This window comes from Ailuropoda melanoleuca, chromosome 6 (assembly GCF_002007445.2).
Source record: "Ailuropoda melanoleuca isolate Jingjing chromosome 6, ASM200744v2, whole genome shotgun sequence".
In the NCBI taxonomy this organism is placed as follows: domain Eukaryota; kingdom Metazoa; phylum Chordata; class Mammalia; order Carnivora; family Ursidae; genus Ailuropoda; species Ailuropoda melanoleuca.
The window spans coordinates 14,106,343-14,131,106 of record NC_048223.1 but is presented as its reverse complement, the minus strand read 5'-3'; the positions used below and the strand labels follow the sequence as shown (position 1 = coordinate 14,131,106).

General features: G+C 47.5%; 1 protein-coding gene across 1 annotated transcript in view; it reads right to left on the bottom strand.

Annotated features, from left to right (window-relative positions):
* The window catches only part of SLCO2A1 (solute carrier organic anion transporter family member 2A1), a 79,436-nt gene extending 54,678 nt beyond the window's left edge, over positions 1-24,758 (bottom strand). Inside the window, exon 1 of the mRNA XM_034661976.1 lies at positions 24,605-24,758. Within this exon, the coding sequence (XP_034517867.1) occupies positions 24,605-24,700 (96 nt within the window). The 5' untranslated portion in view covers positions 24,701-24,758. The remainder of the gene's footprint in view (positions 1-24,604) is intronic.
* Positions 24,759-24,764: the final 6 nt, after the last annotated feature.

The following is a 24,764-nucleotide window of genomic DNA, read 5'->3' as shown; positions in this document are numbered from 1 at the left end:
TCCACACATTTCAGCTTTGACGCCACACCAGTATCTGAAATTCATGACCCAAACCATTATCTTCCCCTGGATCTTCTCCTCTTCTCAGTTTCAGTTCTTGCCCTGGGACATCAACCTCCAAACCAAGACTCAAATCCACGCCATACTCTCCAGCTCCACTGCCACCCTCTACTCCAGTCACGATCAGATTCCGCCTGGTCACGGTGACAAGGTTCCTACCCTTCTTCTAAGCCCACTCCTTCCTCCTTCCAATCTGCTCTTGGGCCAGTAGTCATCTTTTCAGAAACTTTAAGTATAACATTGACACAAAAAAGGCATAGGTCACAGAGAACAGCTTGACAGAATTTCACAAACTGAGGACACTTAAGGGACTAGTACCCAGATCAAAAAACAGAACATGCCCTGCTTCCCAGAAGCCCCTTGTGCCCTTCTCAGCCACTCCCCACCTCCTGGGGAACAACTCTCCTGACTTCCAGCAGCACAGGTCAGGCTGCCTGTGCTACACTTCATGGAAATACGATCACATGCTATGTCAGCAAGATCTTCTGAAAATGGAGATCAGAGCCTGTCCTGACCCTGTAAAAATCCCTCCAACAGATTCCCACCAGTTCAGATGAGCAAAGAAGGGGGAATGAACCACAAGAGACTATGGACTCTGGGAAACAAACTGAGGGTTTCAGAGGGGAGGGGTGTGGGGGGATGGGCTAGGCCGGTGATTGGTATTAAGGAGGGCATGTATTGCATGGTGCACTGGGTGTTATACGCAAGTAATGAATCATCGAACTTTCCATCAAAAACCAGGGATGTACTGTATGGTGACTAATATAATATAATAAAAAAATATTATTATTAAAAAAAACAAAAACAAAAAAAATGAGCAAAGTGCCCTCCCTGTTCCAGCCCCCGGGCACCTTCTTCTCTTCCTGTGCTACCCACCACCTGGGCCTCTTCTCAGGTACCAAGCTACCTCCATTCAGCCTGTGGTAGAAAGTGGAAACTGAGTGGAAAATAGCCCCTGTGAGATGAGGTGTTTTCTCAGAGTCTTTGAGGGTGGGGGCCATTCACTCTCCCTGGAGGCTCTTTACTCCTGTCCCCTCCCCTGGTTAGTTTCTCCGATCTTTCTTTTCTGGTGGCAGAGAATGTCCCTCCTGTTACACACTCCCCATTGTTTATTCGGGGCATGGAGCCCAGGCTACAATTACAACCACCTTGAGTATTTGGGCCCTGTGGCAATCCTGGCAGCTCGCATATACCTGTCACCAGCCAGCAGGGCGGAGGAGAGAAATGGACACAGAAGTGCGGCCGCTACTGCACAAGAAGAGGCAATGGCTTGGCCAATGCTTGATAACCAATAATACCGAGGCACCCATAAGCCAAAAGTAAGTGGATGTGAAGAGATTAAAAGGAATTATAAATTCTTTGTACAGATGGGTAGTTTTTTCCTTCCTATTGTACCCAAAAAAGTTCTGGAGGCTGGTAAGTTGCTTAGCAAGCCCTTGTAACTTCTTTCACTCTCCTCAGAGTTTCACCCTATCAGAACTCCCAAGCTTCCTATCAGAGCTCCCAAGAATTTCCATTTGTAGAAATGAAAGCCTGGACCCGTCTTTGACTCTTGGCCCCGCCAGGTGTGGTAGCAGACGAGAGACTGGAGACTTGCCCTGCACAGTGAGGAGGGGAGCAAGGGAGTGAGCGTCTGGGTGTGGCCTGGGCCACCGGGTGAGGAGCCAGAGAAGGTTCGGTGGAAATGGGTGGGTACCCTGGCAGGATAAGGAAGGAGCCCTTGCCCAGGGAAACCCCTGCCGTGGGCAGCCCATGCCCACCCACTACCTGCTGAGATAATCCCACAGCCTCCCTCAGAAGCTGCCGAGTTCCTGGATAAACCACAGCGTGCTCAGCCCATCAAAGCCCCAGTGGAGGGCTGAGAACAAAGCATCCAGAGCCTGCAAGAGAGTCAAACACAGCAGGTGCCTGAGAGGAGGGTGAGCTGCTGCCCAGCCTGAGAGGCCAAGGCACTGACGTGTGTGTGGCTGCCCATGGACACAGACTCAGCCGCTGTGCTGGGCACTGCTCCCAGTCAGCATTCTCCCTCCCACTGCTCTGGTGTCAGAGTGCCTCTGGAGGCTCGGGTACAGACACACAGGCACACAGGCACGCACACGCACCAGCTGGGCGTGCTCAGCCCACCACTCCCGTCACGTGCACACACACAGGTGGGGACTCCCCTGCAACAGGCCTGTCAGTGGCAGAGACATGCTTTCCTGCATGGGAACACTGTCACACCCCGTTCTGATCACCCTGGCATTCCCCTGCATGCTTAGGGACCCAGCATTCACAGTCTTGGGTTGTTCTCACAGAGGCCCACACCCTTGCAAGATCCCATCACTCCGAAAGAGATGCAGCCCCCTAAAACCTTGGCCCCAAGTGGAGTAGGCCCTTGGAAGCTAGGATAAGACATTCGGGGGGGGGGGGAAGGAAAACCCAGCCTGCAACAGAGTGAACTGATTGCTGCTACATAGGAAAATCACTGCACCTCTGGAGTATTCCCTCCCTCTGTTCATCTGGTGGCAGGTAGAAGGATGGCAGGAAGGAAGGGCTCTTTGTCCCACACTCGAATTTCTCCATCCCCTCAGATACCTCAAGGCAATAAAAGGTCTTCTCTAAGTGCTCAGCTACGATCATGATTCCAGATTCTGCCATTTGACCTCCTGTAGTTCACAAGAGGGGCATGTACCCTGGTAGTCTCAGTACCCCTCACTGACCCATGAGAGTCAAAATATCAAAGACACGGACCCGAAGGACTATACCACCTACAGTGCTGTCCCCCAACACTTCTTGTTATGGTCTTCATGACTGATCGCATGTTTCTCTATGACCGACTCCCTCTGCCTCTGAAACACACAGCGAAGTACTAAGGACACTCCCTACCACTGATATTGCCCCCAGCCTCCTTGCTGGGGATATCCTTGGATTATGTTAGGGTCAGAGCCCTAACTCCAGGTGCCTGTGAATGTAACATTATTTTGAAATAGGCTCTTTTCAGATGTAAACGAGTTAAGCTGAGGTCATACTGGAATAGGATGAGCCCCCATCCAATGACTGGTGTCCTTTATGAGAAGAAATCTGGATACCGAGATACACAAGACAATGGAGGCAGAGAATGGACTGACATGTCTACAAGCCAAGGAATATCAAGGCCTTCTGCCAATCACTGAATCTGCAGCCCCCTTGGTCTTCATCTCCTCGGTTCAGTGACAGAATCCTGTCCCTCTGGTCCAGCTGTCCTCAACTGACCCTCACAGAAACCTGTTTGACCTCCCCTGGGCTGCCATATTCCTGCCCCAGCTCCAGGGAGGGTGCTCTCACTTGTTTTCCAGGTGCCTGAGGAAGCAGGTTGCTTTATTTTTTAATTGTTAAGTCCCTCCAAATTCACCCAGCTATTTCCTTCATTCCTCTATTACTCACTTATTGTCCACTGTGGACAAACACAGTAACTGCCAAGGCCTCCTGTTCTGGGCACCCATTTCCTGCCTCACCCCTGTTCCCATCCTTGACCTGTCTTGCCTTTAGGGTCCTCTCCCCCACATGGGTGTCTCCTTGCTCGTTCTCAGGTTCCTCTGCCTTCTAGCCACAGCTGGAGGGTCCATGAGAATTTCCCCCAAATACAAGGACCTCCGTTCCATGTGAGCCAATAGTTACAGGAAGTCCATGCAAAACAGAGGGGGGAGGAGGTGCTCCTTCTCTCCTCCTCCTACCTTTCAAAGCTGTCACATAGAATGACCTGTCTTCTTGGCTGACAGCAAATTGTCACCAGGATCAGGGAGTCCGTCGGCAGGCATTTTGCCACAGGCCAGAGAATAGTATCTACTCCCCACTTTTTCTAGAACCTGTACAGGATACAGCTCCAGACTGACTTGCTCTTCCAGACTCTTGCAAACCCATGCCTGCCAGCATGTAGGCACCTGTAGGAGGCCTCCTTCCTTTGCATGGCTGGCTCCGGGAGGCACCTGTGTCTCTCTGCATGGGGGTTCTGCCCCCGGTGCATGCTGCTTTCTGCCTAGAACACTCTCCTGCACCCTGCCCTCCCTTGACTCCTCGTCAGCCTAACTCTGATTTCCCTGTCAAGCTCTGTTTGCCCATCACTTTAATGCCATCACACTTGTGATAGCAGGGCAGTCGGGGTTATATGGGAGAGGCGGGGGAGGGGTGGGTCAACTCCTAAAGACCTCACTTAGTTCAAAACACAAGTCAAGTTACCCTTCACTGAATGTGGGTGCCCCTATGACTGAAACAGCGCCTCCCTCTGGCAAAGGTGCAGACACAGTTTACGATTCCTTTGGCCTGCCAGCTCTGACAGATTTTATTGGGGGCTGTGAGTGTGTGTGTGTGTGTGTGTGTGTGTGTGTGTCTTGCGGGGGCGTTGCATTATTTGCTAGTTTTGCCCAGAAGGAACATTAAAAATAATGTGATAAGCAGATATTTATTGAATACCGTCATGGGCCAAGCATATTCCAGGGGAGACCAAGGACCAAGCAGGGACAGACCCCTCTGGGGGCAGTTTTTTAATAAGATGAGGCAGATGTATAGTAGTAACTACTCTCGAGGTGATATGGCAACTGCTAGAGCAGCCATACAAGTAATGGTGCCAGAGGCTTGGAATATGAGAAGGCGAGGGAGAGGTCCCTGGAGGAAATGAGGTCAGAGCTGGGTGTTTGAGGACGAGGAGAATGTCCGAATGTAGAGAGGAACAAAGGGTCATCCTAGCCCAGGAGACAAGATGAGGAGTGGAAAAACGAAAGCATGACAGGATTAGGGGTCAGGAAATGATCTGGTTAGTCTCAGAGAGTTCTTGGTTAGGTGAGAGGAGAAAACCAAGTCAGGAAAGAGGACCGGTGCCCACGGAGAGCCACAGAATTCTCTCTCTCTTTGGCCATTACTGAATAGCTGCGGGCAGCAATAATGCTTGTCAACCATTTTTAGACAGGTTAACCAGTAACAAGATGAGGAATAGAGGAGAGAGAAGGAAGACTAGAGGCACGTAGGCCCATGCAAGGTCTTGGAACAGGTAGAAGCAGCCTCCCGTCAGGGACTGGCCATGGGCCAGTGGACGTCAGCAGGAGAAAAGCTCCAGGGAAGGCAGTGACTGGATGACTAAGTGGAAGTGGGGGCTGGTGAGTGATCAAGGAAAGGGAAGGAGGGAACTCAAAAGACAAGAGATCTGGGTGAGTGGCGACAGCTATTCAACCTCACACCCAAGAAGAAAGGATAAGATCCTTTGGACTGTATGGAATCCAAGGACCAATCCCCAAAATATGGTAACTTTGTAGCTACACACAGGGTTTTGAAATAAATCCCCCCTTGGGCTTTATGCAATGTTGACACTACGCTCTTTTACCTTTCGCTCCTTTTCCCTGAGGCCAGATGAGCTATGCCTTGTTAGGCTCCACACAGCCTCAAGTTACCATCTGTGAGATGGAGTGTTTGCCTGAAATGGAGCCTTGGGGAATACCTCCCAATAGAACTTCACTTGCTCAATTTGCAGGAGAATCAGAAGGCTGCACAGCTCTCCGGGACACAGGAAGTCTAATGTGAAAGATGAAGGATCTGGAGCCTGACAGAGGCAGGCTGGTTGCCAACAACATACATGACTTAGTCCACGTTGAGTTTTCAGCCTCGAGGGGCGGGCAGCTTTACCACCAAAGTGCACCAGGATGTCCGTGGTCTTCTGCAGTCATTCTCGCCAGCACACGGCCCGGGGCACCTATTCCAGCTGTACTCTCTCCATTGCTTCAAGTCACTGCTGGACTTCTGCAGACAGAGGGCCACTCCTTCTGTGACCTCACCTCTTTGACTTTCCTGTGTGTCTCCTAAGGTGTCCCCTCTCCCCTCCCCTCTGTCTGCCTTCCTCCCAGTTCGAGGGCTAAGAGGGAGAAAACACTGGCAGGCCTGCACAGGGAAGGGTAGAAGAAACTGGGTGGGAACAAGTCTTCAGGCAAAGAGAAGAGAGGGTGTCAGTCAGCACCGCAGGAAATGCCCAAAGCCTCTCTTGGAAAATTTCCTCAGGTCTTAGGCTGGTGTTCGAGAAGAAAGGAAACTGTTACATGAGAGGTCAAGGCAGGAAGTCAAGAAGGCATGCTAGCGTCTTTCCCATCGGAAAGCCGTGTTTAGATAAAAGCAACCAGAACATCCTTCCCTGCTACCCACACCCTCTGGCACTCCCTCCCACACCCACTGCCCAGGACTCCAGGGAGTGACAGGGGGACTATGCTGCAGTGATCTCCTCCACTGCTGGGAGGCCTCACCCAGGGCATCAAGGTCTTCCGTGCTCTGTGACATGTCCCGTCTAAATACAGGAAATGAGGGAAGGAGTGGGGGCACGTGGGAAAGCAAGCCAATTTCTCAAGTTCTCTGTTTACCTACAGTATTTAATTTTAAGCTATAAATAACATGAGTTCAAACATCCCTGACCTGAGAACATTTGCCATCTCCAAACTACCTGGGGTAAAAAAGATTGAGATGAAGCTCAGCCTAGCACAGCAAGTCGATGGGCCCAGAGCGCCTCTGGAGATTCTCTGAATTCCAACATGAGGTAGGCAATGCTCCTCCAGGCTGAGAAGGCTCTGCCCTCTGCACCCTCCCCAACCTCCTTTCTCCCAGCCCAGGGGCAGGTCTCAGGGCCCGACCTGCATAGCCCTTGGCTTTGTCCCAGGCTACACGCAGCAGGAAGCTCCCCAAAGTTCCTCCCATCAACTATGGCTCCACATTAGAGACACTCCCTGGCAACCATTTCAGTTTAATTGATTACTTCCTATCAGTCGCTTTAGTGAGTATCTGGGGGACAAAGATATCACAGACATCCCAGTGACCTCTACATGTGAATCAGTGTCCTGACATGTGTCTTGCCTCAGAGTAGAGGTTCTAGAATTTCAGGGCGCATCAGAATTACACAGAGGGCTTGCTGAAACAGCCAGCTGGACCCTTCCTCCAGTTTTAGATTCAGAAGCTCGGGGATAGGGCCCAAGAACCTGCATTTATAACAAACTCCATGTGATGCTGATGCTGCCAGTACAGGGACACACTTAGGGAACTACCGCCTCAGACTCAAGTGGGTCCTCCTGAGCTTTAACCTAAATCCTTCTTTCCAGACATCTCTTTCCTGGAGACAAGGCCCAACCTCTGTGTGCAAATTCATGAAAGAAAAAGAAAGAAAAGAAAGAAAGAAAGAAAGAAAGAAAGAAAGAAAGAAAGAAAGAAAGAAAGGAGGAAAGAAAGAAAGAAAGAAGAAAGAAGGAAAGAAAGAAAGAAAGGAAGAAAGAAAGAAAGAAAGAAGAAAGGAAGGAAGGAAGGAAGAAAGAAAGGAAGAAAGAAAGAAAGAAAGAAAGAAAGAAAGAAAGAAAGAAAGAAAGAAAGGAAGAAAGAAAATGTGGTAAACCTGAGGTAATCTCATGATTTCTCAGCACTTTCCTTGGCTACCTGGCCATCTGGACACGCGGTCTCTTCACATGCTGAGGGTCCGGCTGCACTGCCGGGGGAGGCCGGCACACTAGCCCTGGCTGTGTAATTCCGTCCACCTCCCGATTCCTTTGACTATCCCACGGTGTTGAAGGCAAGTGCAAGGGAATGTGGTTTCGTCATCCACACCTGGTTTGTTTTGGCTGGGATTTCTACCTGCAGGTTTCAGACTCATGAATGAAATCATCAATAAGCATCCCTAGACGGGAAAATATTAGCTAAGCAAATACTTGACGCCTACCAGCTACAGCCCTCGGAGCAGCAGACATGAGCTCACCCACCTTTCCAGCACCGCTATCCATTCATGTCTGCAGCCCAGAGGCCTGTGACCTCCATGGCAGATCACAGAACAAACACTGATAAGCAACACAAGGAAGGGGCATCTAGGCACTGGCGATATGCTGATCTGTGTTGAGGATGGAAAGAGACTCCAGTCATGGGAAGAAGTAGACGGAATGCCCCATTCTAGGCCTCCTTGCAGCAGCTCACTCCAAAACGCACCTTCCTCCCCTCAGTGACTTCAGCAAAGCCCCTCTGGCCCCTCTGGCCCCTGCAGCCCTTCTGGGGGGATTGTCTATTTCCCAGTGGTGCTCACCTCTCCTGGAGCCCTGTGCCTGCTGCTGCCACATTCTGTCATGTGCAGGTACTAATGTCACTGCCCTTTGACCCTGTGACAATGTTTTTGATGGGTCAGTTTGGCTAGGCTACAGTCCCCGGGTATTTAACCAAAGTAACGTGGGTGTTGCTGTGGAGGAAATCTGCAGATGTCATTGCAACATATAGCAAGTTGACTTTAAATAAGGAAGATTATCTTAGATAATCGGGGTGGACCTGGTTCAATTAATCAGAAAGCCTTAAAAGAAGGTGTGAGAGGGAGAGAGAGAGAGACAGAGAGAGGCAGGGAGAGAGGGAGGGAGAAAGAGACGAAGAGAGGGAGGGAGAGAATGAAAAATACAGATTCCTCTAAATAGGAGCTTCGTCCCAATGCCTGTGATGATCTTTTCCCGACTGTGGGCCCTATGAATTCTCGATTCGCTTATCCAGCCCCGACAACGGTATAAATCAATTCCTTGAAATACATATATATATATACACATGTATGTGTATCTTCTATAGGCTCTGGTTTGATCAAACCCGGAGACAGACAAAACAATGGCCTCTCCAGTGTCTGAATCCCCTAATACTCAGAACGAGTGAATACGTTGCTTTACATGGCAAAAAGGACTTAGCAGAAGTGATTACAATTTTTAGAATAGATTATGCTGGATTATCAGGGTGGACCCAATGTAATCACAGGATCCTTATAAGAGGGAGGAAGGACGGTCAGAGTCAGAAACAAAGGGAGAGGAAGAGAGATTTTAAGATGCTCATCGGCCAACTCTGAGGAAGAAGGAGCCACAAGCCAAGGAAGTAGGTGGTCTCTTGAAGCTAGGAAAGGCAAGGGAACAGATTCTCCACTGAAGCCTCCAGAAGGACTCAGATCTACCAACACCTGGACTGTAGGTCTTCAGTCTTGCAGAACCGTAAGACAGTAAATTTGTGTTGTTTTGAGCCACTAAGTTTTATGGTGATTTGTTCCAACAGGAGTAAAAAACTAATACAAACGCTGATTCATCCAGGATCCTTCCCCTCTTCCCCAGCAGTGATGGGGAAAAAAGAGGCTACCTCTTTTCCCTCAGCAGGACCATGTCGCCTCCTTTTCAGTGTCTCCTAGAAGTGTATTCTCTGCCTCCTCATAGGAAGTCTCAATATTCTTGTCTGCTCAGCCCTCCTCCTGAGACCAGCACTGCCCTCCTCCCTGTTCTAGAGAAGGGCCCCTATTCAACCACAAGGATCCAGGAGGAGCCCCCTGTCAGAGGACCTTGTCCTGCCTCAGGGAGGGGAGCAGGATCCAGCAGAGCCAATCAGAGTCCTGCCCTGGAATTATTTCAAGGTGGAACTAAAGGAAGGGCAGCAGGTATGCTGGTTGCCGAGCATGACTCAGCCATGAAGAGGACAGGTTTATCGTGTAAGATACTGGTGGTGACTTTCAGAGAAAAGTACAGAAGGTACACAGGGCCCAGCTGGCACTCCAGGCCACCTGCCCAAATCTTCACACATTTTTCTATTGTGGTCCTTGTCTCTCTCTTGTTAGGAGATGCTGTACGGTCTAGATATTGGTCTCTAAGGCAGTTTTAGACATTGCAAGCATCTCACAATTTACCACTCTTCTTGCCTTAAAGAACTCTTCTTTTTATCAAAGTAGATAATCCTTTCTTCAGTTGACATTCTCCTGATATCTTTTCTTTTGTCCTTTGATTTTCAACTTTTTCTTTTAAAGGGCATCTAACTAGATTCTCTCCCCCCCCCCCGCCCTCCCTCTCTCTCTCCCCTCACCTCTCCGTCTCTGTCTCTCTCTGTCTCTGTATCAATCCTGTCTGAGATTCTCTAGCTCTGAAATGGTGAGAGTGGTCTGTTTTCATGTGTTGTAATTTCTGACAGAACTAGGTTTATATCTACCTCATTTTATTGTGCTCCTATTTCCATGATGTTTTTTTGTTTTTATTTTTATTTATCTTTATTTTTGGCCTTTTATTCTCTCTTTTCCAGCCTTCTATTGGTTTGACTAGGTTTCAACTTTTTACTCTCTTCTGCTTTGGAAGGTTTACATTCAATGTCTTTCCTGTTCATGATTACCCATGCATTTTAACATACATAACTGATTTAGCAAAGACTAAAGTTAATTAATTTTTCCACTCTGCTCCCCCCAAACAAGCCAAGGACTTAAGATTTAACTCCAATTTTCCCTAATTTTTCATATGAATGGTGTATACTATCCTACTTCCATCTTTTCTGCCCTCCATAAATCATTATTATTTTTGTCTACCTACAATTAATAATTATTACCACTTTTTGCATCCTATCCTTTTCTTCTGTGTTTTATTTCTTGCTTTATGAATTTCACCCTTCTTTATTTTAGTGAGGACTCATGATCAGTAAATTCTCTGCTTTTGTTTGAAAATCTCTAATTTCTCTTCTTGAATTTCTTTTAGTTATAAAATTTGAATTTGGTGGTAATTTTCTCTTAGCATTCTGAAAATTATTCCATTATTTTCTAGTATTGATTATTTATTTTGAGAAGACTGGTGTTGGTCTAATTACTGATTCTTATAAGTAATCTGCAATTTCAACCTAGAGCTCTTAAAATTTTTCTGTCTTTACTGTTCTGCAATTTCGGTATACTACATAGAGGTGTGCTTTTATTGTAAATTCCTGCCAGAATTTACTGTGCTTTTTTTAATATTGCAGTACAATATATTTTCTCAATTCTGAGAATTCTCTGTCATTTCTTCAATATTGTCGGTCACCTTTTCATTCGACTCTCTTCTTTGGTACTCATTTCAGACTTCTATTGGACTTTGTACTTAATGTTTCTATATCTTTCAACCTGTCTTTCAGTTTCTACTTCTTTATTCCTCTGTGCCGTATTCAGGGTGACTCCTTCAATCCTATCTTCCACTTACGAATTATCATTAAGTGCAGATGTGATTAAGTTAAGGGTTGGAAATTGGGAAATTATCTAATCTGCGCTTAAACCATTCACTGAATTTTTACTTTTTATATCTATGTTTTTCATTTCTAGAATTCCCACGTGTTTCTCAAAACTGCCCATTCCTTTTTCATAGTGTTTATTCTTTCCTGGTATTTTCTATTTCTTCTTACACCTCTTTAAACATTTTAATATGGTTTAATAGTCTCTTTCAGAATGTTCCATTATCTCAAAATCTAGAGGTGCTAATTTTCCTCATTGATATATCTGCTGCCTGTTGCTTATGGTGGATCATTTCCTTGTGTAACTTTTTGTTGTAAGCCTTTCTTCCAAGAGCATTGTCTTCTCTTAGGAATTTTGGTTGGTCTAGATTATAGAAACAACCTTCCAGAGTGGTTTTACTCTTGTGTCTACCAGATGGCAAAGAGTTAACCGCCAGCCTAAAAACAATTTCTTTGCTACTTTATTTCCTTAGAGATTCCCATACCACATGGATTGTATAAATTCTGTTTTTATTTTTTTTTTATTTTTTTTAAAGATTTTATTTATTTATTTGACAGAGATAGAGACAGCCAGCGAGAGAGGGAACACAAGCAGGGGGAGTGGGAGAGGAAGAAGCAGGCTCATAGCAGGGGAGCCTGATGTGGGGCTCGATCCCATAACGCTGGGATCACGCCCTGAGCCGAAGGCAGAAGCTCAACCGCTGTGCCACCCAGGCGCCCCTAAATTCTGTTTTTAATTCTATGTGGCACAGACTTGGGGTTATGATTTCTTAGAGGAATTATTTCACCCAGAGGTCCTGTTAGAGGTAAGTCTCTTCACTGTCCCTAGGGTGGTGGGTAGAGTTTTATTAGTTCCATTCTCACCAGGGGGCCTGTGCTTTATGCATCAGTCTGAGGGCCAACTCCCCATGTCATCTTTGCTACCTGTGTTATCACTAATACCTGTATTTCTCAAGAGGGCATAGACCACTCTTTTTTGTTCATCGTTGTATCTTCAATAGTTGATGGTAGGTGATCAATAATAACATGATGCACAATGAATGAACAAAATGAATGCACTTTAGGCAGCCATCCTGACACCATTCCCAGCCTCAGGGTTTCAAAAGCCCTGCTGAATACAATACTTGCAGAGTGCTACCTTACAAACAGGGGGTGGTTAATCAAGGCTTACCAAATGACTGGGTGAAAACCCACCCAAGATGTCCCCACATACTCCTAGGTGTAAAAGTCCAGGCTCAGGACCAGACCCCAGGCAGCACTTAGCAGTTCTTGTCCCAGCCTCTATCCTCACTGCCTCTCCCTCAGGCCCACTCTTCCTTCATGGCATGGAGCCCATCAGATACACTCACTTCCCTAAGATACTTGGCCAACCTTAGGGCTAGATTCCCAAGCTCTGAGCCAGCCACTGGGAGTGGGCACCAGAAGAGCAGAGAGGGAAGCAGAGAAACGCCTCTCAAATCTTCCCAGAGAAGAAAATGTTCCATAGTTTTATCTCTCTTTAAGAATTAAAGTATTGTTGGGGCACCTGGGTGGCTCAGTCGGTTAAGTGTCTGCCTTTGGCTCAGGTCATGATCTGGGGTCCTGGGGTCAAGCCCAGACTCCCTTGCTCAGCGGGGAGTCTGCTTCTCCCTCTCCTTCTGCCCCTCTCCCAGCTTGTGCTCTCTCTCTCAAATAAATAAAATCTTAAAAAAAAAAGAGTTAAAGTATTGTTATCTGACTTTATCTGCAACTCTGAGGAGCCGGAAGACTCAAATGCAATAACAAATGTAATAACGCAGTGGGAACAGTGATGGGAACTGCAGGAATGTCCTTCTAGAGAAGCCCACGCCCCCGCCAGCCATCCTGGCTTCATCTTTGGTCCATCCTTAGGTACCTGGAGACCAGACACCTCCCATCTTATGTGGCGTTTCATATCCCACAACGAATGTCTCGCTGCATCCAGCAAAGGGGGGGCGTGGGTGGCACCACAGACTTTATGGCTTCTTAATTGGCAGTTTTTTCTAATTATAAGTACAGGACATGTTTACCATAGAAAAATGGAAAACACGGAAAGTCACAAAGGAGGAAAACGAAACCATCTGTAGGTTTCTCACACAGAGAACTGTCTGTTTACGTGTACCCTCTTCAAGTCTTCTTGTGACTTAAAAATTTGGATCATCTCTACATATAGTTGCCTATCCTGCAGCCTCTGCTTTAGATTACAGGACGAACCCTTTCCCCACGTTTAAACTATTCTCAAGAAAACTTTAAAAAATAATTTGTAAATACTCCATGGTTGGAGGTCCGCTGGTGTATCTGACTCTTCCATTGCTAGATATACAAGTCATTTCCTCATTATAAGCTTCTGGGCATATGAGTCACATAATAAAATGCTGTTCAGCTGATCGGGTTTCCATTTATTCTTTAGGAAGTGTTTCTAAGCCACCTTCAGGCTGGGTCCCTGGTCTAAGTACTTGTGCACTGTACAGCTGGAGTATCTGTCTAGCCTTATGAGCATGGGGGAGAGGAAAGAGGAAAGCTGAGGAACGAGGACTTTCAGGGCCACCATTGTCAAGTTTGGCTTGGGAAAATAAAATAATAAATATAAATAAGTAGCCCCTGTTAGTATAAAGTAGCAAAGCTCTGGCTCAGCTGGTTGGGATTATTTTTTTTAAGGATTTTATGTATTTATTTCAGAGAGAGTGAGGGAGCACACATGCGCATGTGCATGTGTGCACACACACACACACACACGCAGGCGTGCATGAGTGGGGAGAGGGGCAGAGGGAGATGAACAGGGAGCCCCACATGGGGCTCAATCCCAGGACCCTGGGGTCATGAGCTGAAGGCAGACGCTTAACCAACTGAGCCACCCAGGCAACCCAGCTGGTTGTGATTTGTGGTGTGATGCAGGAAGCGGCCATAGAGGAAAAAGTCAGAAGACAGAGTCCCCAAATACCAGCTTTGTCACTGTGTAATGTGGTAATTCCCATGAGTTGTCTGCCAGTTTCCTCCACTATAAAATGTGGATACTATGCATCTCGGAGCATAGGAGGTAGGATTTAGTCAGATAGCATTTCTGAAAGGTCCACTTATTATTTCACTAAATTTGGCACATAATAGGTTCCCCAAAATGCATCTGCATTCACAATTAAATATTCATATGCCCCCATATATTTTCCCATACATACATGCCCTAATAAAATGTATCTATCTTTGTGATGATAGCTCAGAAAACCATATCATAATTGTTACTAATAAAAATGTGTTGCTGAGGGTGGGAATTCTGAAAATTTGTGATTTTCAGTCAACCAAAACAGGCTTGTCCTCACTCCTTGTTAGTTTTACATGCTTATATGTTAAGTTTACATATTGATTCACTGCACTGGGATGTGCGTATGTTCCTGGATGTTCCTGGGATGCTGCGTGTGAAGAAGAAGGAGCCCCAGGCTGCGGTGAGCCTAGGAGGACAGCCTCCTGATGGCAGGGGCAATGTGAAACCAAATGGACAATGACAAGGCCCTGTAGGCTCACATTCCAAGTCAGTGACAAGGTCCAGGGGTGGAAGATGGCCCAAGAGACAGAGCTGGTTCTATACTAATTTGGCCCTGCCATCTTGGGATGGGAGGGATGTGTGTGGTGTATCCCTGGAGTACATCCCACAGGTATGTTCCTGCTAGCATTAGGCCAGATCCCTCTGTGAGGGTCTCTGCTGGACCCTCTGGTGATAAAGTCAGGATGGAGTTCCCAGTGAGCCTCTTGTCTACTTCCTCCTGAGAGATGTCATCTAGTTGGAGGCCAGAGGATAGACAATGTTTATCCAGGGCTCTTCCAGGCTTGGCACAGACACTCCATGAAGGCCTGCAGAGTCCAGGGGAAGTAAGAGCTGGAGGTGACAACAGAAGAAGATGGGGATAAGGAGGAAGAGTGTGAGAGATGGGTTGGGGCAGGCCTTGCAGCTGATGAGGGCATAACAAATTTGCAGGGTCTGATGGGGTGGAGGTCCCCATCATGGGAAGATCTCTGCTGGTTCCAGTAAACTCAGGGCCCACCAGCCTCCAAAAAGCTGGAGGCTCCTTCATGAGTGGTGACCAAACTCCTTGCAGTGACTAGAACCACCAAAAAAAATCTTTGTGATCGGGGACAACAAGAATGGGGGACCACACACACCCCTTAGCAATGCCCAACTTCAGAGCCTGGTTCGGCTTTCAGAGGAAGGTAGCCCAGACCACCAGGCTTTCCATTTCAACCCTGCTGAGCAGCTCCCCAGTTAGAGGGACTTATGGGAGAGGGGAGACTGCTTTCTACTGGAAATATCAAGGACAGTGACCAGGAAGAGGGGGTTCTGCTAGCTTCCCTCTGGGGACGTGCATGGAAGGGCAGGGGCAGATTTCACCTCAACACAGGAGAGACTTAAAGCCTGTGGTGCTACCAGTTCCTGGACCTGCCTTGTGAGGTGGTGAATTCCCCATTACTAGGGCTATGCAAACAGAGGTAAGGACATCATCAAGAGAATTCCTGCCTCTTTGAGCAGATGATCTTTCTTGTCACATTCAATTATGAAATTCAACAATTCTATAAGCCAAGAAGCACTGTCTTTCCACAGGTCAGTTTTATCATCACTTGTACGGATTCTATACCCCGAGATGTTACAAATGCTGTCGGAATCATGATGAGCAATGAAGGCAGGACTGGGCAGGAGGACTTCTGCGTACAAATAAGGAGTAATGGGGCTTGTTGCTCCATGAGCCCCACCACCAGTGTCCTGGTTCCTGCTCATCTTCTCTTTGGAAGACTACAATCCCTTCCTGCCATAGATCCTTGAGGTTTATTTCCATCACCAGGCACCATCCCTGACCCTCCAACAGTGGCTCCGCTGCCCCACAGTCAAGGTGGAAGTCCATTCTTGTACAATGTCATACTGTGGAGGCAGCAGGGTGACCAACTGGCCCCAACCTGTCCAGAACTTTTCCAGTTTTAAAACTGAAAGTCCTGTGTCCCAGAAACTGCCTCAGTACTGGGCAAAACAAGGCCGGTGGTCACGTTGAGAGGCAGGGAATTTACATACCCTTGTTTCTTGGAAACTTGGGAGTCTCTTAGGGAGCCAAGAGCAAACAGTAATACCTGGTACAGAGCCTCACATGGTGGATGCCCAGTAAAGGCTTCTGAGTGAGTGAGCCCCAGGCTCCTGCACCAATGCTCAGCTCCCTCCTCTTCCCTCTAATGCACTGAGAATCAAAGGCAAAGCAGGAAGTTTTCAAAAGGGCCTGAGGCACAAGGCAGGAAGGATGTAAAAGGAACTGAGAAAGTAGTCAGCTTAATCCTATCCTGGGCACCTGGGTGGCTCAGTAGGTTAAGCGTCTGCCTTCAGCTCAGGTCATGATCCTGGGGTCCCGGAATCGAGTCCCACATTGGGCTCCCTGCTCAGTAGGGAGCCTGTTTCTCCCTCTCCCACTCCCCCTGCTCATGCTGTCTCTCTCTCTCTCTCTCAAATAAATAAATAAATAAATAAATAAATAAATAAATAAAATATTTAAAAATGTCCCATCCTGCAAACTCATTGGCAGCCCATTATGCAGGGCAAGGGTGACTCAGGAAGCCTGCTGTCCTCCCCGCCCTTTCCTTCTGCCACCATCCTTTTCCTCCAAGCCCACAGGGAGCTTAGTACATTCTCTAGCCAGCTCGTCTCTTGGGTGTCCCATAGGGATCAGCCCAGAAATTGTCTGACATCCACACCCCATATCTGTCCCACTTAAACTTTCTAGGTACCGTTCCCTCTGCGCTTAACAAGCTGGCTGAGTGAACTAACCGGATAAACTAGTCTGACTTGAGGTCTACCTGTGTTGTGTTTCCCAAAGTTGGTACACTCTACCACATTTGGGAGTCACATTTAGGAGACATGAGCTAGACACAGCATAGCTTCCTAGAGCATCACTGTTACTCCAAGATTTGGGGGGAAATAAAACATATTTGGAAACACATAGCTACACTGCGGAGGACAACATAAAATTCACTTGTTTTTAAGAGAAAACATAAAATATCCCAGAATACTGGGATATTTGGGATACTGGGTAATACTCATGGTTCATCCACTCATCCTCTTGTCTACCCCTATGTGAAAACCTGTTCATTGTCTCCTAGAATTCAGGGCATCTTCGTGGGGCAGCTGGACAAACACTGGCTTACTACAGCCCTCCCTAATGACACCTGCATTTTAACTGAGGCCTTCTGTGCTCTAGGCCAGCATCTCCCAGGGATGTTAGATGAAACATTCTTTGGAACATAAGTAGGTATTACTGATGTTTGATGAAACAAAATGAAACTTGTTACCAGAACTCCCAGATTCCTACGGGACTCAGGTGTGCACTAAATTTCTAACAAGGGGTTAGTGTGCCTACTTTCTGGGTGGCAGGGGAGGCAGCCCTGTGGGGAGCCAGCATCAATGCTGACCAGACTGACTGCCCCCCAGTTCATTTGGGGTTAGTGTCCCAGGCTGGTGCTCCTCCCCCCAGCCATGCCAGAGCCTCCAGCATTTCCCCTGAGGCTCCCGAGCATCTTGTTCAATAGGGCAAAGAGGCTGGGATGACAGGCTCTGGGAGAAGGCTGCTCACTGGAGTATCTACCCATCCTTCAACCCACAGTGCAGCCTGACACTCCCTGCCTTGGTTTCGTTCCCCACCCTGATCAAATGTAATCCATCCCAAACAGGAGGACACACCCCCGGGAATGAAGGTCCTCTACACTGAGAGAGCTGGGCATTGATCAAAGACAACCAGCCAGTCTGCACCCTCCACTTCTGCCAGGTTTCATAGCAGGTCTCCCAGCAAAACTCAGACCCAACTGGCCCTGCTCCCAGTCTCATCTCCATCAGCAACTTAACAGCATGAGATGAGAATCTGAGAACTTGCGAGGACCTCAGAGGTCACTGAGCTCAGGCCCAAATGTTCACGGATTAGAGAATCCAGAACTGAGAGGCATTCTGTGGCCATGGGAAGAAGAGGGCTGGGGAGTGAGCTGACCCTGTGAGGGAATTCCTGCTTGCTATTTACTGGACAGATGGTCTTGAATGAGCCTCCATTTCCTCAAGTGTGAAATAGAGATGCTAAAACCTCCCCGCAAGGCTGTTGTTGAGAATGAAAAAGGTTTAGGATATAGACTAACAAATCAAGTTCAAAAGAAAAGACAACTATTCAGCTAAGCCCAGAAGAAAAGCTGGAGCACATAAATACATAAAATCCCATCCAGTTACTAAAAACGAGCTTTAAATTTGTCTTTAAATCTTCCTAAAAGGCGAAGTAGAAGGGAAATTGAATGGGTTATAAAATATGGTAACCATAAGATAAACACATACCACTACAGACTAAAAATCAAGTTTCTACCTGACATCAAGATTTGCTGAATAGCTACAGCAATCAAGACAGTGTGGTATCGGCGGAGAGATATACATACACGTTGATGAAACGTAACAGAAAACCCGGAATAAATCCACACAAACATGGCCACCTGGCTTTCAATAAAGAAGCAAAAACAATTCAATAGAGAAAGGATAGTCTTCTCGACAAATGGTGTGGGAGCAATTGGATAACTATAGACACACACACACACACGCAAAAAAGATGAACCTCACATCTATATGAAAATGAACTCAAAATGGATCATAGATTTAAATGCCAGGTTATAAAACTTTTAGAAGAAGACATAGGAGAAAACTTTCAGGAACTAGGTTTGGTGAAGATTTCTTAGACATACACCAAAAGCAGGATCCAGACAATGAAAAATCGATAAATTAGATTTCACCAGAATCCAAACATTTTTTCCTGTGAAAGACCTGTTAAGAGGATAAAAAGATAAGCTACAGAATGGGAGAAAATATTTGCAAACCACATGCCCAACAAAGGACTTGTACCTCGTATATCTAAGGAACTCTCAAAACAATAGTAAAAATTCTGATTAGAAAAAGGACAAACTATACGAACAGACATTTCAGTGAAGAGCACATACACACAGCAAATAAGCACACAAAGAGATGTTAAACATCACTAGCTGTTAGGGAAATGCAAACAAAGACCATTCCGAGATGTTACTACAGACCTATTTGAATAGCTAAAATAAAAAGTAGTGACAACACCAAATGCTGGCGAAGATGCAGAGAAACTGGATCTCTCCCACATTGTTGGTGCAAATGTAAAATTATACGGCCACTTTGGAAAAAAGTTGGGCAGTTTCTTAAAAAAAAAAAATCAACATGCAACTACCACCCAACCCAGCAAATGCACTCCTGGGCATTTATTCCAGAGAAATGAAAGTTTTTCTCTATCCAAAAACCTGTACATGATTGTCCATGGCAGCTCTACTTGTAATAGCCCCAAAGTGGAAACAACCCAAATGTCCCTCAATAGGGGAATGAATGGTTAGACAAATCCCAATATATCCATACCATGGAATACAACTCCTCAGTAAAAAGGAACAAGGTATTGATACAAGCAACATCCTGGACAGTTGAATGAGAAAGCTGATTTCAAATGGTTACATATTGCATGATTCCATTTATGTAATATTCTCAAAATGACAAATGATCGTGATGGAGAACAGATTGGGGGTTGTCATGGTAGTCAGGCGGAAGGGGGCAGGCTTCACTACAGAGCAGTAGCACAACAGAGATCTTGGCAGTGACAGAAATAGTTCTGTGTCTTGAGGCAGTGGGTGATGGTTCCACAAATCTATATGTGTGACAAAATGGCATGGAACCACACACACACATTATAGCAATGTCCTTTCCCTGCTTTTGGTATTATAGTGCAGTATTAAGACAGAACCACTGGGAGAAACTGGGTGAAGGGTACATAGCACCTCTCCATACTATTTTTCCTAGGAATAGATGATTGTTTCAAAAGAAAAAGTTTTTGAGAAACTCAAAATAAATCAAGCTTTGTCTGGTACTAAGAACTCAGCTTTCTCCCATGGTCCCTCAAAAGGAGTCCCCAAGGACCATGGTGACAACCCATCTGTGCTGGTCCTATGGGGCACAGACAAGTGTAAATTCACATAGCTATTTCTTTATGTCCTTGTTCAACAGACACTGAGAGTGCAATGCCCAAGGACATGGTCATGAACTTATGATACAGAATGGGGGCCACTGCCCAGAAGCGTCCCAAGCTTCTTAGCTTCACCATGTCCAGCTCTCTGGCTTTGGCACCTAACTGGAGCTCTCTGCAGGCCAGTGTCTCCACAGGCAGAAAGTGGGGTAAAGCAAGGGCTGGAGGTGGTTAAACCCATGGGACGGGATAAAACCAAGCAGGAGTGTTCAGAGGGAGAATAAGGAGGAAGGAGGTCTGCACTGGGGACCACCCACATTCTTCTGCATTCCACAAACAGAAGAAAAGAAGGTGAGGGGAAGCCATGCTCCCAACCCAACATCCCAACATCATATCTGGGTCTCCTAGAATGGAAGAAAAGTCACTGTCACAGACAAAAGAGAATGATCAGAAAGAGATAAGATGAGCTATCCATATTGTGAGACATAAATCACTCTTCCCTTTGTTCTGTGGCAGTATAGGTCCCAATTCATCTCAGGAGAAGGGCTTTGAGTATCATCACAGGAGAAAAGGGTCTGAGTGACCTGTGACCCCCACCCAACCAGTTCCTATTGTTCTCCCCTCCCCACACCCCCACATATAAGCAGGGCAAGCCAGGCCCTCTCAGGGGATAGATAAATGCTGCCCTCAACATCAGAGAAATACCCACCAGCCCTGGAGCAGGAGGAGTGGGCACCTCTTAACCCATGAGGTCAGTTAAGGAAAGCCTTGGCCCCAGGGATTCTCTTGAGAGTGTTTTCCCCAAGCATGAACAGTCAGGTTGGTGGGCTCTAGCACTTTCCTCTGGAAACAAAGAAGTTAAGCCCAAGAGGTTAAGCCCAAGATGTCTCCCCCTATTTGAGGGTCAGAGGCCTTAGGAAGTTACAGACACAGGCCAGGATAAAATACCTCTCCCTCATTTTTGGGCCTCCCTCCCAGGTCAGAGGTCACTGGGCCACTCAGGCCAAGCTATCTTCCCACTGTGCCTCCCCTGCCCTCCATCCCCACTGGACTTTCCCTCACCAACTGGATATACACTATTTCCCTATGCTGGGGCCTGAGGTGTGGGAGTTCCTGAAATTTGGGCAGCAATTGCCAATAGTCTACTCCTTTTATAAGATAACCTCAGTTTGGCCCCCCAAATTTCATTTTAAGAAGGAACAGATCTCTTTGAGACTGCCAGAATGCCTTAGCCACAAAGGCTCTCTCCTGCCTCCCCATCCCCACCCCCATAATCGCTGAATAAACCTGTTTTTAATTTAGAGTTCTGGATGATGAACTGTTCTCTCTGACAATGACTAGTGAGCAGGTCTTCCGCTTCTTAAGAGTCCTGTAGCCAGAGGCAATACAGCCTGTCTCCAGAATAAATACAATTGTATTCACTCCTCCAGGAGAGAGTACAAAAACCTCACTCCATAAGTAAGAGTCACCAGGCTCTTTAGGGGAGAGTTGTGAAGAGTGAAAAGGTATGATGAGCCTGTTACTGACTGGGGACATCCGTCCTATAGACATGACCTCGACCCCTGCTCGTGGCTGGGATGCGTGTGTCAGCAGGGCCTGAAGGAAGCACTGAGCCCTAGGAACAAGCACACCTCTAGGAATCCCGCGTGCTCAACCAAAGCTGAGCAGCACTGTGTGGTGGTGAGAGCAGCGTGCACAGTGGTTAGTCTCTGCCCCTTGGGTCTCACAGCCCCTGTTCCGCAACACTCCACCCCTTTCTAGCTATGTGTCCACACACCTCACTAAGCCTTGTTTTCCTCATCATTAATGGGGACAGTAACAGTATCCACTAGGTAGGGTCGTAATGAGGATTAATTATGGATGGAATATATTCAAAGTTCTTGGTACATCCAGATAGCTCCATTAGTGTTAGCTCCTATTACATCTATTTCAGACATTAACTGTGGTTTCTCTTATCTATTAACTATGCCTCATGCGAGCCATAATTGGCGGAACAACAGATCCTAAATGGTGTTTAAACGTGCCTCCTGTTTGTGGAGGCAAGAACTGACATCTTATTGATGCCAATCCTGGAAAGTCCTGCAGGGTTTACAAAACCCTTTTCCTATGCCTCATCCCACATAATCCTTAAGGAGCCCCCATGAGGTAGGAGTCATTCATAGTACCTGTTTTCTGTTTGTTGTTCTTTTAACATAAGGACTCTGCTGCCCAGGAAAGGTGAGAAATGCCCCATCCGCTAGCTAGTAAGAGGTTAGACTGACTTGGATCTATGTCTCCTGACCTCATCCCCTTCCCCTAAACCATATGGTATGTGGGGTTTTGCAGGTATGTTATAAAGCCAATTGGTTAGACTGTCCCAGCAATGAGGAACCCAGAAAATGATGGGTCCTTAGGTTGGGTGTCCCCTGTTAGCCCTCATGTCACACATGCTCACAAGACACATGCAGTCCATTACACAGTGGGAGAGAGTGCAGGACAGTCACCCAACCTCTCATTGGGAGGACGGAATCTCCCAACAGATCACAATTCCCTAGACAACCACTACTGCCCTCTGGAAGAAAAAGCTTATGTGAGTTTAACTAATGGAATTCCAGGCCCCAGATTTGCCTTGAGATATCCAAATTGTACCTGGTTTCAGGTTGATTAAGAGAAGCTAAGTGGAAATCTCTCTAAACTCTGGAGGTAAGATCTGATTTTTAGAGTTAAGAAAAACTCTTAACTGGTATGAACCTTTAGGAGGCCAAATGGCCTGGGTCCAGGCCTCAGGCACATGTGGTTAAATCATCAACATATAATACATTATCTCATTTTTATAGATCTTCAAAGAAACTGCTGCTATAAACTCATTTTAGGGACTCAGGGCAGGTCTAAATGGATCAATCTCATTGGGGGTGACCCTCAGGGCATGTATTGCATGGTGCACTGAGTATTATATGCAAGTAATGAATCATAGAACTTTACATCAAAAGCTAGGGGTGTACTGTATGGTGACTAATATAATATAATAAAAAAACATTATTAAAAAAGGAAAGAAAAAAAAAGAAAACTCTTCTGGGACAAGCTACCCCTCTTGCCCTTGTTGGTGAAATAGGGAGAGGTGCCCCCACCCTGACTCTCTCCTGGGCCTCTTTCTTTTTGGACCACCCAGCTGTTGCTCCCAGTTTCCTCCCAATCCCTAATTTATCAACACCAAATTTTCTACAGTTCTCTGCTGAAACTTCTGCAAGACTCTTTTGAATGGTGGGACCAAAACCGCACACAGTATTCTCATCCAGGTCTGGCCAAAGGTGAGCCAATTTGAGGATTATCTGAAACTATCTCAAAATTTCTGTGTCTTATTTATATCCAACCATGGAATCAACTCAGGCTTTCCTTATTGTGGTGTGGGGACAGACCCGAAGCAGGAGTGGGGATCCCAGCTCCGCTGCTCACAATATGAGTAAGTATATAGGTGGGATTCACTGTGACCTCCAGATCCCTTTCTGTTGAACACTCACATAATCAGTCCACAGAGACACCTCTTCCCCACCCTCCCTTTAATTGCACCACTGGAGGCTTTACCTAGCCCTGTCTGACTGTATGATTGTTGGAAACAACCTCTCTGCATCATTCCCCCCACCCCCCACTACCCTCGAGGGGCCTTCACGTGGGCTCTGCAGTCCTCACCACAGCAGCTCAGCCCTCTCAGCAGGTGCATCTCTCACCTGTTTCTGCCCAGGCAGAACCAGCAAAAGAGCCTGAGTGTGGATTCAACGATTCCAGGTCCCCCTGGACGTGTGAGGAAGTGGTAAGCATTCCCCCAAACCCCTGGGGAAGAAAGTGTCCTCACCATCCGGCCACCTACACCCCATCCTCACCCACTCCCAATAACTTTCCAGGAGAGAGGCACCTGCTCCGATGTTACTGAGCATACTGTGAGGGCCCGCTGCTTTCCTGGGGCCATTTCCAGACCAGGAAGCGCGCAGTGTTGGTTGCCAACCCCGGGGGGGAATTCTGAACTTCGCAGGCAGCAGCGCAGAGCGGTAGCACAGCCCAGACACTGCTGCTTCTGGGGAACGGGAACATCCCTTCTGCCAGCCACCCCAGGATGACTTAGGCTCTGACCTCCATCTCGGAGGAACCACAGCCTGTCATCTCCCGGCACTTTCAAGCCCACCCCTTCCCGAAGTTAACTGCCCGAAGGAGACCGACAAAGTCCCCGCGAGACATTCTTTTTCAGTCAAAGGGCAGGACGATGACCATCTGAGAAGCGCTGAACCAATAGGCAGGTACTGTCATTGCCCGGTTCCTTACCATGACGAGGGCGTGAGAGCGCGCACAGACGCGCGCACACAGCCACACACCCGCCCGGCGCGAGATCTCCTGTCCCAGCGCCCCTCACGCGCCCACCGGGCCCCCAGGCGTGAGTCCCTGAGCGCCGCACCTGGGGCTGAGGGGAAGCCCCGGCGCCTCGGCGCCCCCTCCTCGGGCTCCGCAGCACCGACGCCCGGGCCCGCCGAAGGTGCGCCCGGCGCCGCTCGGGCCCCGACGGTCGCGGGTTCTGCGCTCACCTTAATGTTGCTGAAGACGGAGCGGGGACAGCGGCCGGCTCGGCCCGAAGAGGCGTCGCTGCCCTGGCGTGCGCCGGACTCGGGCCAGAGCCCCATGGTGGCGGCCCCGGCGGGGCGGGACGGCAGCAGAGGCGCGGCAGCGGCAGGGCCCGGGCGGGGG